Genomic DNA, 15,695 nt, shown 5'->3' with positions numbered 1-15,695 from the left:
TTAGCATTTGTCTTTGAAGTTTAGGAATCCAGCAAATGGGGGTGGTGGTGCTGGTGGCTCAGAATAACCCAGTTTACTTCTTTGTAGCTTTCCTTTCTTCCAAAACTGGGCTCCTAAGTACTGTCTGCACTGGCAGACAGAATAGCAACAGATTTTCAGCCTCTTGTCCAGTACCAAGACAGTAGGTATCTCCAAGGGAAATTGGCAGAATGTTGGCTCAGCCCTTCTCTGTAAGATCTTGGCAGTTAAAATTCTGACTGCTTCAATAGTTCTCAAAAGCCTTCCACATGTCTGTAGTTTGTCTGGGTCTTATTTTTTTACAGAACACTAATCTGCCAGAGTTATACTATCAGAGACAGAAAAATAGAAGTTTCCTACTACAACTTGTTGACAGGAATACTTTTAAATAGTGAAGCTTTAAGAGTTCCCCAATATATCCCCCATCCCCCTTTTAGACTATTTTTAAAGAGCATTCACTACTATGTAAATTCTATCTATTCTTAAAAGTTCTATTCAAGCAAATAGAACAGTGAATTAATATTCTGAAAATTACCAAACTCTATACAAATATAGGATGTATTTCTCTTGGAGAACCTTTTCAGATCAGTCTCAGTCAGTGATAAGTCCATTATGTGAACTTACCTATTCTCCTTGGATTCCTCTCTGAGTGTGAACAGAAAGTAGATACTAGTATACAAAACAAACAAAATGCAACTGATTTACAAAACACTGAATACTTACATGTTTCCATTCATGTAGATAAGGAAGATAGATCTTTCCATTTGCATCAACATGCTTTCCTGTTTTAATAGTCATTGAGCTAGTAGGTTTAACAAAGCAGATAGGGGGGTTATACGGGTATGTGTCCAGCAGCCACAAGCATATTGGAATATTGTATGTATTACCTATGAGAGAATAAAGTAAGCTGTAACAAATAGTAGTAAAAATACACACACACACACACACACACACACACACCCCCCTCAAAACAGTAGTCCAGGTGCAGTGGATAAAGCACTGGATTCTCAGGCATTAAGGTTCTGAACCCCAATCCCTGGTAAATTTGATCCCCAGCATCACATATGCCAGAGTGATACTCTGGTTCTCTCCTTCCCTCCCTCAATAACAAATATTTTAAAATTATTTATTTCTTCTTCTTTTTTTTTTTTTTTTTTGCCTCCAGGGTTATTGCTGGGGCTCGGTGCCTGCACCATAAGTTCACTGCTCCTGGAGGCTATTGTTCCCTTTTGTAGCCCGCGTTGTTTTATAATTATTGTGGTTGTTATTGATATCATCGTTGTTGGATAGGACAGAGACAAATGGAGAGAGGAGGGGAAGACAGAAAAGGGGAGAGAAAGAGACACACCACCTACAGACCTGCTTCACTGCCTATGAAGGGAACGCCCTGCAGGTGGGTAGCCGGAGGCTCGAACTGGAATCCTTAAGCCGGTCCTTGTGCTTTGCACCATGTGCGCTTAATCCACTGCGCTACCGTCCTACCCCCTTATTTCTTCATTTACATAGTGTGAGAAGAACTAGAGCATCACTCTAGTACATATGATGCGAGGGATCAAACTCAAGACTTATTTATTTATTTATTTATTTATTACCAGAGCACTGCTCAGCTCTGGTATATGGTGGTGCTGGGCGTTAAATTTGAGACTACTGGTGTTTTTGAGACTACTGGTGTTTCAGGCATTAAGTCTATTTGCATAACTACTATGCTATCTCTACAGTCCAAGATTTCATGTTTTTAAGTCCAATGTTTCAGCCACCCTGCAAACTCCTAAATCTCAAATAAACACACTTTAAAAAAGAAAGAAAAGAAAAAACAATGAAATTCTATTTAAGATAATTTCCTCTGGCCAAGGAAATAGCTCAACTGATAAAGCACTGAACTTGTATGCCCAAGGTCCCCAGTTCAGTGCCAGATGCTGCATGTACCAGAGTAGTACTCTGGTTTGTCTCTCTCCTTATCTCTGACTCATTTGTAATACACATTATAAATCTCAAAAAAAAAAAAAAAGAAAAGAAAAGCAAGCCCACTGCGCCAATGAAACTGTTCACCAAGAATTGCCTGGATCTGTCCCAGGCTCAAGGCCAGCTCCACTGCAATGGAGGAGCTTCAGGGCTGTGGTCAGTCTGTGTCTGTCTTTCTCTCTCTCTCCACCAAAAATCTGGTCCAAAGTGGTGAAGCACTGGCAACAACAACAACAAAAACCTCTATGGATGATGTAAAAATACTTGGTGACACTTATTTTGGTTTAAAAAATAAGTTTCTCAAATCTTTATTTTGTAAATTATATCAGAATATTAAGGAACTAATTATTCAGCTAATATCTGCTTGCTACAGTAGAAACAATTTTCCAGGAATTATCTTTTGGCCCAATTTATTCTTTTCTACTTGTCTCTTTGAATTAGTAGGGCTCAATTGGCGATACAGCATCAGGCAGATGTTATCTGCCTACAAGAAACACATATAAGCAGTCGATGAAGCTGCTCGATTCACCATCAGTGGATCTGATTTAATATGCTATAATCTCCATCCTAAACACGGCCGAGCCATCTATGCCAAATCGTGTCTTGCGGACGTTTACCATACGGCCTCTTCGACCTTCTACGACTCCATTACTATTGGAACTATTCAGCTCGTCAACATATATAAGCCTCCCAGTGCCTCATGGGATAATGAGGTCCTGCCTAGCCCGAATCACCCAGCCGTTTACGTTGGAGACTTTAATAGTCATCACCAAGACTGGGGATATTCCTCCACTCGTGCTGATGGCTCTATCTTAGCCGACTGGGCTTCAGCGAATGACCTCTCCCTATTATACGATCCCAAACAGCCAGGCTCTTTTCACAGTGCTAGATGGAATAAAGACTCGTCAACCGACCTGTGCTGGATTAGCAGTCAACGGCCAAGCCTTTCCTACTACGAGACAAGTTCTCAAGATCTTCCCGCACAGTCATCACCGCCCAGCTATCATCCACATTGGTCTCCAGCTCCCACTGATTCTGTGCTCGGAGAAACTAAGATGGAACTTTCGGAAAGCAAACTGGCGTCTGTTCAGTGATCTTACCAACAAATCTATTCCTGCAATTCTAATTAACTCTATCCCCTCTGAAGATTCCTACAGGCGCTTCCGCCAAGCCATCTTCAAAGCAGCTTCCCAAGCCATTCCTCGTGGGAGACATGCTAACTATACGCCTTGTCTTGATGCTGAATGCGAGCCACTACTAAAGCAGTATGATGAGTCGGGCGACCCAGATGTGGCTGACCATCTCATTGCCTCCCTGGATGCAGCACACCAAGCCCGCTGGCAACAACTCACGGAAAGTCTGAACTTCACCCACTCAAGTAGGAAGGCCTGGAAGCTTCTTCACAGACTGGGTGCCGGTAGCCAACCCCCTCCCGTCTCCCATCCTCCCGTATCTCCAAACTCAGTGGCCAGTCACCTAACTCAAGTTGGACGTGCTAAGATCGACCCAGTCTGGAAAAGAGAAATTTCCCATGAGTGGTCATCCCACTTCCGGTTATCTTGTCCATCTCCAAAAATCTCTCCCTTTACACTGTCTGAACTGGAAGATGCTTTGAAGAGGGTTAAACCGGGAACAGCTGCTGGCTATAACATCACCCCAGAACTCATTCTTAACCTGGGTCCCGCGGCAAAGAAGTGGCTCGCTTCATTCCTGTCCCACATCTTGGAATCTGAGTCTATGCCCAAAGTTTGGCGTCGTGCAAAGATTATAGCGGTTTTGAAACCAAAGAAAGACCCAACACTGGCCGCCAGCTATAGACCAATTTCTCTCCTCTCTGTGTGTTACAAACTCCTTCAGAGGCTGCTTCTGTCACGTATTTCTCATCTTACAGAGAAATTCCTATCACCCGCCCAAGCTGGTTTCCGCCCAGGAAGATCTACCTGCGAACAAGCCCTGGCCCTCTCAACTTACATTGAAAATGGATTCCAGAAGAATCTAAAGACGGGTGCTGTCTTTGTTGATCTCACAGCAGCCTATGACATGGTCTGGCACCGTGGTCTCCTGGTCAAGATCTCAAGATGCCTGCCTCCATGGGTGGCCAACACTATATCGTTTCTTCTCCAAAACAGAAGATTCCGGGTGCATCTGGGTGACAAGTCTAGCAGATGGAGACTTGTCTCAAGTGGCCTCCCCCAGGGCTCTGTTCTGGCTCCTACGTTATTCAATATTTACATCAATGACCTCCCAGAAACTTCTTCAAGGAAGTTCATCTACGCCGATGACATCTGCTGTGCAACTCAGGCATCCAAGTTTGACATCCTCGAGGAAACACTCACGAAAGACATGTCTCTGATATCTGATGACTGTAAAAAATGGCGACTAATCCCTAGCACTGCAAAAACGGTATCATCTGTTTTCCATCTACACCATGCCACGGCCTCGCGTGAGCTTAATGTGCAGCTTGGCGATACGAGAATCCGGCATGAAGCCCAACCAGTCTATCTTGGCGTTACTCTCGATCGCACTCTGTCATTTCACAAACATCTCATAAAAACTGCAGCAAAGGTGGGCGCGAGGAATAACATCATTGCAAGACTGGCCAGCTCCTCATGGGGCGCGAGCGCTTCCACACTACGATCATCCTCTCTGGCATTATGCTATTCCACTGCAGAATACTGTGCCCCAGTATGGTTCCGTAGCCCCCATGTCCACTTGGTCGAATCCAAATTATATTCCTCCATGAGGATAGTTTCTGGAACCATCCATTCCACCCCGGTTCCATGGCTGCCAGTTCTTAGCAACATCGCCCCACCAGATATTCGTCAGGATGCGGCATCATCTAAGTTCATTTCCCACGTCTACGCTCGACCCGACCTGCCAATATACGCGGATATCTTCGCCCACCCTGTCCAACGCTTGACGTCTCGTCACCCAATCTGGTCCCCTATGCCTACACTGAACTTCTCTGTTCCAGTCTCTTGGAAACAGAGTTGGCAGTCAGCTGAGGTAAAGAACAAACACCTCATCACAGACCCCTGCGAGCGTCAACCCGGCTTTGACCTAGCACGTTATGATTGGGCCCTCCTCAATCGCTATCGAACAGGCCATGGCCGGTGCGCTGCTATGTTCCATCGCTGGGGAGCCAGAGACGACCCGAAGTGCCCCTGCGGCTACAGACAGACTATGACCCACATAGTCAACGACTGCCACCTCTCCAGATTCAAAGGAGGTCCCGAAACTTTACATCAGGCTCAACCTGACGCTGTTGACTGGCTACGGAAGAAGGGCAAACGCTAGAAGAAGTAGTAGGGCTCAATGGGAAGGGGTATAAACAGAAGTTTATGGTAACGTGCACTCACCAGGTATACCACATCCAACCCCCTAGCATAAGGATTTTTTTTTAATTAATTTATTTATTTTCCCTTTTGTTGCCCTTGTTTTATTGTTGTAGTTATTATTGTTGTTGTTACTGATGTCGTCGTTGTTGGGTAGGACAGAGAGAAATGGAGAGAGGGGAAGACAGAGAGGGGGAGAGAAAGACAGACACCTGCAGACCTGCTTCACTGCCTGTGAAGCGACTCCCCTGCAGGTGGGGAGTCATGGGCTTGAACTGGGATCTTCTGCTGGTCCTTGTGCTTCGCACCATGTGCGCTTAACCCACTGCACTACCACCTGACTCCCAGAAAACTGGATTATTAAGGTGTCCTGTCAAAAAGACCCAACAAGATAGACCTGAGACCCCTCCCACTACAGGTGCTGCAGTAATGCTTTGGCTCCTTTCATACAGGTGACACCCTATCTTATATGAAGTAAAGAAACCTTATTTTAAAAAGAAAAATGAGGGCAGGGGATAGACAGCATAGCAGTTACACAAAGAGAATCTCATGCCTGAGGCTCCTAAATCTTAGGTTCAATCCCCTCCCTGTACCACAAGCCAGAACTGAGCAGTGCTCTGGTAAAACAAACAAGCAATATATATATAATAAGGAAGAAAGAAAAACGATGGGCTGGTACATAAGTAGCTCACTTGTGTAGTATGCTGCTATATATTCACATATACAACCCAAATTTTACTGCACCGAAGAAAAATTCTATGTAGAGATTTTTCACTGTCTGCCTCATAAAAAAAGGGGGGGGTTTCATCTTAGATTTAGAAAAAAAAAAAAGTCAATCATAGCACTGCCCTTATCTCCATTTATATAACTATTTCCCCTCACCAGACTATTTCCTGAGGGTAAAGGCAGAGTCAGTAAGTCCTGAATTTCACTCAGTCATCTCTAACTTTATCATACTTGTTATATATAATATTGATATGCAAATGTCTCTCTCTCTGCTTGGCATGTCCAATCTGGTTTGAATATTTGACTCATTCTTCAATACTAAATTCAAATGTCATTTCCTTCACACTTTCCAAGTGGTCTTCTTTTGTATCCATAACCCCTACCCCAATGCTTTATGCATTGCAGATATTAAGTAAAGTCAAAGAGGAAATTAAAGAGAGTCCTTAAGTTAGTTACAAGGAATAGTTAAAAGAGCTGTTCAAATATATATCTTTTATGCAGCTGAATGGTCCCTTTTATCTTTCAAGTACCCAGCAGAGGATAGCTGACTATCAAAGGATACAATTATCCATTAACAGCACTATCATCAACATTACAACTGCAAACAATATCTGTTTAGTATGACTGAGTCTGTGCTAAATCTTTTACAATATCACAATGAATTTTTTTTTTTAGTTAGCTACTATTGTCCAAATGTTATAGATGCCTATTGTTACAAGCTGCTAAGATCATAAAGCAAGAACTAAAACCTAACTATGTCTGGAATTTAGTACCCCCTTCATAGCCATAGATTCCTACTGTCAGACAAGTTGAATTGGGTGGGCAGCTGAACTAGGAGGGACTAGGCCTTTCTAGTTCTAAGATTCTCTAAACCTTGGAAACCACAAACTCTCAGTGCATCGAGACACTCATTTATTGGCCTGGATCAATTCTGGTATGCGTATATGGAAGCAACACTCTGTTCCCTTTCTCACATTAAACAAAGTGTTCTGGTTCTCTCATAAAAGAAATTTTAACGTCTTACAAAAAAAAAAAAGTGAAGCCATGTAATCTGGGAGGTGGAGCAATGGCTAGAACATTGGACTCGAAAGTATGGGGTTCAGAGTTCAATCTCTGACATCTCATGTACTAGATTGATGCTTTGGTTCTCTCTCAATCAATCTTTTAAAAATTAAAAAATGAAACAGGCCAATGAAATAGTCAGTGTTCGCCTCTACCTGCAGGGGAAAAGCTTTGTGAGTGCTGAAGCAGGCACTGGGGACTCAAACCTGGGTCCTTGTGCATTGTAACGTGTGTGCTCAACCAGGTGCGCCACCACCCAGCCCCAATATTTCAAAAAATTTTAGGTTTCTTTTTATGAGACAGGGAGAGAGACCAGAACACTGCTTATCTCTAGCATAGTTGGTGATCAAAGCCGGAACTTCATACATACATCTTGAGCTATAACATTCAGTAACCTCCTGAGGTCTCCCCACACCCACACAAATCTTAAAAAAAAAAAAAAAGATGAAACCAGGGAGGTGATGCAGTAGGTAAAGCCCTGGGCTTTCAAGCATGAGTCCCTAATGCTCTGGTTCTCTCCCCCCACACACACACTTCTTTTTTTTTTTTTTTTATTCCCTTTTTTGTTGCATTTTTTAAATTGTTGTAGTCATTGTTGTTATTGATGTCATTGTTGGATAGGATAGAGAGAAATGGAGAGGGGAAGGGAAGACAGAGAGGGGGAGAGAAAGATAGACACCTGCAGACCTGCTTCACTGCCTGTGAAGCAACTCCCCTGCAGGTGGGGAGCCAGGGCTCAAACCAGGATCCTTAGGCCAGTCCTTGTGCTTTGCGCCACCTGCGCTTAACCCACTGTGCTACTTCCCAACTCCCTCCCCCTTCTTTTTCTTATAAATAAATACTTTAAATAAAAGAACCAAACTTTAAATCTCTCAGGCATCATGAAAAATTTACTTACAACTCTTTGGCAACATGTTATGTGAATCAAAATGCATCTACATTACAAACAGAAACTGAACAAGACATTTACCTCTGTAAGGCACAGGAATTGTTCCAGTGAGGTTCATTAGTTCTCTGGAACTGCCATCATTAAACACTGAAAAGGAAGGACAGTGATTTAGTCATGACTGTTTTCAGATGTTTCCATACAGTCTTACACAAATACTGATTATTACCCTGAAAGGGGCTAGTGATTATTAATACAGCATCCTTTCTTGGCTCTCAGCAGAGTCACCATTTGAGTTTAGAAAAGATGCTTTGAACTACTTGGCAAAACGTGTGTGAGTAGCAACAAATGCTGGGGAGGTTGTGGGGTCAAAGGAACCCTCCTTCACTGCTGGTGGGAATGTAAATTGGTCCAACCTCTGTGGAGAGCATTCTGGAGAACGCTCAGAAGGCTAGAAATGGACCTACCATATGACCCTGCAATTCCTCTCCTGGGGATATATCCTAAGGAACCCAACACACCCATCCAAAAAGATTTGTGTATATCTATATTTGGCATATATATCTATATTTGGCAATTTGCAATAGCCAAAACCTGGAAGCAACCCAGGTGTCCAACAGCAGATGAGTGGTCGAGCAAGTTGTGGTGTATATATACACAATGGATTACTACTCAGCTATTAAAAATGGCAACTTCACCATTTTCAGCTCATCTTGGATGGAGCTTGAAGACATCATGTTAAGTAAAATAAGTCAGAAACAGAAGGACGAATATGGGATGATCTCACTTACAGGCAGAAGTTGAAAAACAAGATCAGAAGAGAAAACACAAGTAGAACCTGAACTGGAGTTGGTGTATTGCACCAAAGTAAAACACTCTGGGATGGGTAGGGGAGGGGGAGAGTACAGGTCGTGGAAAAGGATGACAGAGGACCTAGTGGGGATTGTATTGTTATGTGGCAAACTGAGAAAAGTTATGCATGTACAAACTATTGTATTTACTGTCAACTGTAAAACACTAATCCCCCAATAAAGAAATTTAAAAAACATGTGTACCACAGGCCCAGCAAGTATGAGTACTAGTTTCCCAACTGTAATTATAAGATCTCTTAAAAATTGTTAAGAATTGACAAAATACTAAATGTTAGCCTACTATCATCCTATTTTACTATTCCAGATGTTTACCTCTACTCAGTTATTCTCAATACAATGTGTGAAGTCATGGTATTAAAAAGAAAGCTTCTGGGCCTGGGCAGTGGCCCATGGGGCACAATGCACACATTACCATGTGCAAGGACTGGGTTCAAACCCTCAGTCCCACTATGGGGAGGAGGGCTCACCAGTGATGGAACAGTGCTGCAGATGTCTTTATTGCCCCCTTTCTATCAGAAAGGGAGGGAGGAGGAGGGAGAAATGGCCACCAGAAGAAGTGGTACTGTTTTGCAGGCACCAAGTCCCAGCAGTAACCCTGGTATAAAAAAAAGTTTTTTACAGCCTACTGTACCACAAGTTTTCCCCTCTATTAAAATCATTTTAATTTTAATTTTGGAAATACATATCTTTGAGTGGGTCTAAATACCATAGTATGGTAGGCAGGAGGGAGAATTTTTTTTTAAAGAAAAGTATTCTTTTAAAAAAATATTTATTTCCTTTTGTTGCCCTTGTTTTATTGTTGTAGCTATTATTGTTGTTAATGTTGTTGTTGGCTAGGGCAAAGAGAAATGGAGAGAGGAGGGGAAGACAGAGAGGGGGAGAGAAAGACACCTGCAGACCTGCTTCACTGCTTGTGAAATGACTCCCCCGCAGGTGGGGATTCTTATGCAGGTCCTTGCACTTTGCCCCATGTGTGCTTAACCTGCTGCGCTACAGCCTACTCCCCAGAGGGAGAATTTTCATGCTTAGGTTTGGGAAAGGACTTTCTGGTTCATGCCTCTGATGTTCACAAAATTCAAGAGTACCTGTTATTTCCACCTCTTCATCAGGCTCCTAAAATGCTTTTAAAATTCTAGTGATTGTTGAGTGGCACTTACAGTGACGAATTCAGCAACAAAGTTCAGTGACTTTCCCTCTCTGCTAAAAGTGCTCATAGTGGAAGAGGCTACATGTGGTTTTTCCTTGGTCTTTGCACATTTTCATGGTTAGATAATGTTAAAACTGGTGGGGACAAAGAGATTATTAAAAACAAACAAAAACAATTCTAGGTATTTTATTCTGTTTCAGTAGAAACAGAAACAAACCCACCATCTCTACACGATTTCAAAGACATTTCCTCATCTATGAAACCAAAGAGACAGTTCCAAGTATTGCTTTGGAGATGATATGTGGTGGAGAAAAAGGCCCAATAGCTTGAAACTTCTAGTCTTTACAGTATATTCTCCTTCTCCTGCTGTTGAGGCACACATTAGCACAGTAAAAGGCTCTGAGAAATCTTGCTGTAAAGAAATGATTTAATTTTGTTTACTTTGTAATTGCTCAAACTAAACCACAGAATCCCCCTACCTCCTCAGGTTACATTCTCTATAACTATGGATAACACTTTGGGAAATGACAGACTAATTCATCTGTGTTTATATTCCCTCTAGATCTGAATTTGCAGTATGCTAGGATTTTTGTGTCTGTTTTTGTTTTGTTTTTTAAGACACTAAACAAATATAGAGTAAGATGTTATTACTACATTTCTTACTCCACTCCAGCATTTTTATTAAATGGGAATTCATTCTTACAACCAAAAAATCAACACACTTACAAGGGAAAAATGAGAAACCTACAATCATTAAAAAAAAAGAGTAAATTCAAAGTAAGTGACATTCTTGTTGCACAAACTCACCATATGATTCCAATACAGGTTTGAGATCTTTGTATAGAGTAATAACGTTGACAGTTTCACGTACAGTTAGGTCTCTGTATTTGTACTGAAAAGCAAACGACACAAGAAGTTTGTTTAAACCCAGTGTATATATATTACAGCTAGGTTAATTCTCTTAAGATCTTATTTTCTGTCGTAGCTATGTTCCAACAATCATACTATAAACAACCCACCCCAATAAAGTGGGGGAAGGTCTTATTTTCTTGGTAGTATAATGGTTCCTATTACTAATCATTAACATTAAAGTCTGAAAAAAATCTGAACAGCTTTAGCTTTCTCTACTGCCACTTAGTCAATCCACTTACTCATCTCTATTCTAACTCCTCTTTCCAGTTTAAAAAGTATTTCATTTGTTGTCCGAGAGGTGACACAGTGGATAAATCACTGGACTTTCAAGCAAGAGGTCCTGAGTTTGATCCCCAGCAGCACATGTACCAAAGTAATGTCTGGTCCTTTCTCTCTCCCCTCCTATCTTTCTCATTAATTAAAAAAAAAAAAAAAAAAGTATTCCACCATGGTCTGGGAGATGGTGTAGTGGATAAAGCATTGGAGTATGAGTTCAATCCTCTGGCAGCTCATGTATCAGAGTGATCCTCTAGCCTTTCTCTCCTCTCTCTCTCTCTCATTAATAAATGCATTCCACCAAATCAGACTTTATAATCATAATATTCTCAAAGACCTGGGCTGGGAAGATAGCATAATGGTTATGCAGAAAGACTGCCATGCCTGAGGCACCAAACAGCTCATATGCAATCCCCACCATAAATCAGAATTGAGCAGCTCTCTAAACAAACAAACAAACAAACAAAAAAACCTAGCCTAAATCTCTTAGTGAATCCTTTTATCAGATTTCCCTGTAGCCAATTAATGATCTCTTCCTCTCCTACAAATTTCAGCATCAGCAATACTATCTAGCTTACAATTTATCATTTACTGTTTTTCATTTCCCCACTTTTATCTTTATTTATTGGATAAAGACAGCCAGAAACTGAGAGGGGAGGGGGAGATAGAAAGGGATAGAGACAGAGAGGCATCTGCAGCCTTGCTTCACCACTTGTAAAGCTTTCCCTCTGCAGGTGGGGGCCAGGGGCCACTGAACCTGGTCCTTGCACACCGTAATGTGTGTGTTTAACCAGGTGCGCCACCGCCTGGCCCCCATTTTTCCCACTTTTACCAAGTCATTCCAAGAAAACCAGGAACCCAGTTTACACACCAGTAGTAGACTAGAATATCAGGAAAAGGAAAAATCCATATGAAGTTTCCCAGCTGACAAGCTCTGACCAATTACAAGAAAAAAAAAAAACTTTCAATTAGCTTTAGTTCTTGCTTCTTAAAAAAAAAAAAAAAAAAAAGGAGCAGTCAGCTATTTCAGGAAGATAAGATTCCAAAAAGCAACCAGAGATCTAAAGAAACAAAAAGGTAGAAACTAGGGGCTGAGTAGAGCACTCACACTGCCATGTAAGTCCTCAGAACATACCTGCAGGGGGAAACTTCACAAAAGGGTGAAACAGTGCTGTAGGTGTCTCTTTTTCACCCTCCCCATCTTCCCTCCTCCCTCAATTTCTATCCAATTAAAAAAAGAAAGAAGAGAAAGGAAAAAATGAGAAAACAAAAACAACACAAGGAGCAGAAATAAACTCAAAGAATTAAAATTCATAACATCAACTAAAGAACTGATATGTGACGAAACAACTAGGGTAGAGGAAAAATCCTATAAGTTAACATTTCTTCAGTAAAGTGATATTGGAATGGGGCTCAAGAACTCTTGGATATTATAAAAAAATGTGAGTAGAAAAAACGATTTGGGGGTCGGGCGGTAGCTCAGCGGGTTAAGTGGATGTGGCAGGAAGCACAAAGACCGGCATAAGGATCCCAGTTCGAGCCTCTGGCTCCCCACCTGCAGGGAAGTCGCTTCATAGGCGGTGAAGCAGGTCTGCAGGTGTCTTTCTCTCCCCCTCTGTCTTCCCCTCCTCTCTCCATTTCTCTCTGTCCTATCCATCAATAACATCAATAATAATAACTACAACAATAAAAAAAGGGCAACCAAAGGGGGGAAGAAAGCAAATTTAAAAAAGGAAAAATGATGTAATAGAAAGGTTAGAATATAAAGTCAAAGGTTAGCGAAACAACTCAACTGGATAGTGCACTGCTTTGCCTTGTGTGCAACCCAGGTTTGAGCCCAACCCCCTACAGCACTGAATGAATGTATGTATGCATGCATGGATAGATACACACGCCCTTCCCCAGAAGTCTCAGGACAAAAAGGGAGAAAACAAAAGAAAAACTAGGAGGTAAAGTCAGGTGTTGTATTCAAAGGTATTTTTTAGCCTCTTGTCTCAAAGTACTAATTTTCCCATGCTATGGGGCTCACTAGTAGAACACACTAACTTCTCTATCATATTCTCACAAGCAAACACATTCTTCCCTAACCCTTCCGGTTATAACCGCAATCACCTCAGTTCAAAACACCTTCCTCAAGAAGCTAGATACGAGAGAGAGAAAGAGAGAGAGACAGAGACAGACTACAGCATCTTTGTACTCCTATGTGGCTGGAACCTGGGAATGACGCATGGCAAAGCAGTGAAATTGATCCCAAGCCACCCCAAGCTCGTTTTTTTTTAAAACATATAACTTTTTAAAAATGTATTTTGCCAGGAAAGAATTTTAGAGGAAAGAGGGAGAAAAGGTGACAGAGAGACACCTGAACAGCTTCTTCACCCACTTGCAAAGCTTTCCCCCTGCAGGTGGGGGCTGGGGGTCAAACCCTTGACCTTGTGTGTTACCTAACACATGCGCTCAATCAGTTGCATCACCACCCAGCCCCCCTTTTTTTTTTCAGAATTAAAAAAAATATATTTATTTATTCCCTTTTGTTGCCCTTGTTGTTTTATTGCTGTAGTTATTACTGTTGTTATTGATGTCGTCGTTGTTGGATAGGACAGAAATGGAGAGAGGAGGGGAAAGACAGACACCTGCAGACCTGCTTCACCGCCTGTGAAGTGACTCCCCTGCAGGTGGGGAGCTGGGGGCTCGCACCGGGATCCTTACTCCGGCCCTTGTAAAAAAAAATTTTTTTCTCTTCTCGCATAACCATTATTTCCTCAGCCATTCTGTCTGTATAGGTCATTTGCTTTTCCATCTAAAACTATGAAGGTCTTACAGGGGAAAGTATTTTTCACAGGAAAAGTCGATGCACAATGGCGCGTTTTACTAGCACTAGTCAGTTTCTACCCCTCTCCAACCGAGACCCCAAAGCTGACCTGTTGAACTAGAGCAGCACAGCTGACCGCGGTTAGCTCTGCTGCAGGGGAGCCAGTACGTCACCGCACCCGTGCGCGGCCCCCAAACTGTCTTCAAGTGGACACATTTGAGTGATTAACAAAACTGATCCACCACTTTAAAATTCAAAACACCTGTTCTCAAGAAAAAAAAACAAACAAGACCACTTCAACTGTGAAAATGATAAAAGTTCGAAGTAAATGAAGTCGTCTTATGAGAAGCACACTACTATCAAAGCCTTATTTTATTCTTGGGGGGGGGGGGTTAAATCAAAGTCTCTAAAAACGGTCATGTGAACTATTCCACCCGAGATAGTGAGGTACCGGCATTTTGGCTCTTCTGTTTGTGTATATTTATAATGGAGCCAACTCAACCGCTGAGCAGTGATCTCCGACAGACGGGCATCGAGCGGACAACCAGCTCCAGGTGCCAGCGGGGAGGGCGACGAGTGACTGCTTGGCCCTTACACTGGGGCAGGAGTGGCCAGGAGTGCTAAGTACTTAGTACTAAGTACGACCCCTTCTGCCAGTCTATGACAACCAAGAGCCCAACTACAAGGCTCCCAACACTCCGAAAGAGGAGGGGGCGGCGGCAGGGGGCTCCGCTAGGCGCCTCTGTAGACGGTCGCTGCCTCTCCGCTCCCAGGTACCTTCTGGGGGATTCCCGCAATGGGCGACGCGGCTCTCAGGGAGGGGGACGGGGCGGTGGGGGGCGCCCCGGCGGCCGAAGCCGGCACAGAGGGTCCCGCCCGCCCAGGAGCCAAGCGAGGCGGGGGGCTGCGTCTGCTCAGGCCCGGGCGGCTCGGAAGGGAGCGGCGGGCACCCCCCCGGCAGCGAGCGCGCCGCGGCCTCACCTTGGACACCATTTTCTTGAGCTGGTTCTCCGACACGGCCATGGCGGCCTCCGCGCGACTCCCGTCCGGGTTAGGCAGAGGGTCAGCCGCTCCAGGGCTGCCCCAGGCCGCCCCACACAACCACACACCGAGTGGCCGCCCCCCACCCCCCCCGCCTCTAACAACAGGAAGTTGGCCTCTGCGATAGCCCTTCCGCTTCCGCTACGTCACTTCCGAGACTCGCGCCGGCGATGGGGCGGAGCCTGCGTAGTGAGTGACTCACCTGCGTTTGCCTGTCGTGCTCGGCTCTCTGTTGGATTTTTAAATATTAAAGGGAAACCTGTTCTAAGAGTCCAAAGTCTAGGCTGGGGATAAGAGCAGCAGGTCTCACAGCTGCCTTAGCCTGAGGAAGCATACACGCAGAGGGTTTGGCTGAAGCTATGTAGAAACATCATTATAAACCGTTGTAAACACGAAAGATAAAGGCTCTACTTAGAGGTATCACTTTTGGATACCTTATGTTAAGCATGCAGTGCAAAGCAAACTCAACTGTAAGACAACTGATCCACTGAACCACTTTTATGTCACTTAAAAGCAAAGTGGTTTTCAAACGATCCTTAAAGCCATAGTTCATTTGGGAGTAACTTCAGTTAAAGCAACTCTTTTATCAGGTAAGAGTGCAAGTAAGATAATGTTTTAAAAGCGGTCTTGCAGGAGTGATGAAATAGCA

General features: G+C 43.2%; 1 protein-coding gene across 2 annotated transcripts in view; it reads right to left on the bottom strand.

The window, feature by feature from the left end:
• The window catches only part of TSG101 (tumor susceptibility 101), a 37,868-nt gene extending 22,706 nt beyond the window's left edge, over nucleotides 1–15,162 (bottom strand). The window contains exons 1-4 of one of the 2 annotated variants that reach the window (XM_007515867.2): nucleotides 14,987–15,162; nucleotides 10,816–10,900; nucleotides 8,074–8,139; nucleotides 742–905 (exon numbers count right to left, since the gene is read on the bottom strand). In XM_007515867.2, the coding sequence (XP_007515929.1) occupies nucleotides 742–905; nucleotides 8,074–8,139; nucleotides 10,816–10,900; nucleotides 14,987–15,028 (357 nt within the window). In that variant the 5' untranslated portion in view covers nucleotides 15,029–15,162. The remainder of the gene's footprint in view (nucleotides 1–741; nucleotides 906–8,073; nucleotides 8,140–10,815; nucleotides 10,901–14,986) is intronic. The other variant, XM_060177061.1, reaches the window with a different exon arrangement.
• Between the last annotated feature and the right edge of the window lie 533 nt (nucleotides 15,163–15,695).

The sequence above is a fragment of the Erinaceus europaeus genome, chromosome 17, assembly GCF_950295315.1.
Source record: "Erinaceus europaeus chromosome 17, mEriEur2.1, whole genome shotgun sequence".
Lineage (NCBI taxonomy): Eukaryota > Metazoa > Chordata > Mammalia > Eulipotyphla > Erinaceidae > Erinaceus > Erinaceus europaeus.
Note: the sequence above shows the minus strand (reverse complement) of the source record. Positions and strands in the feature narration are given on the sequence as shown.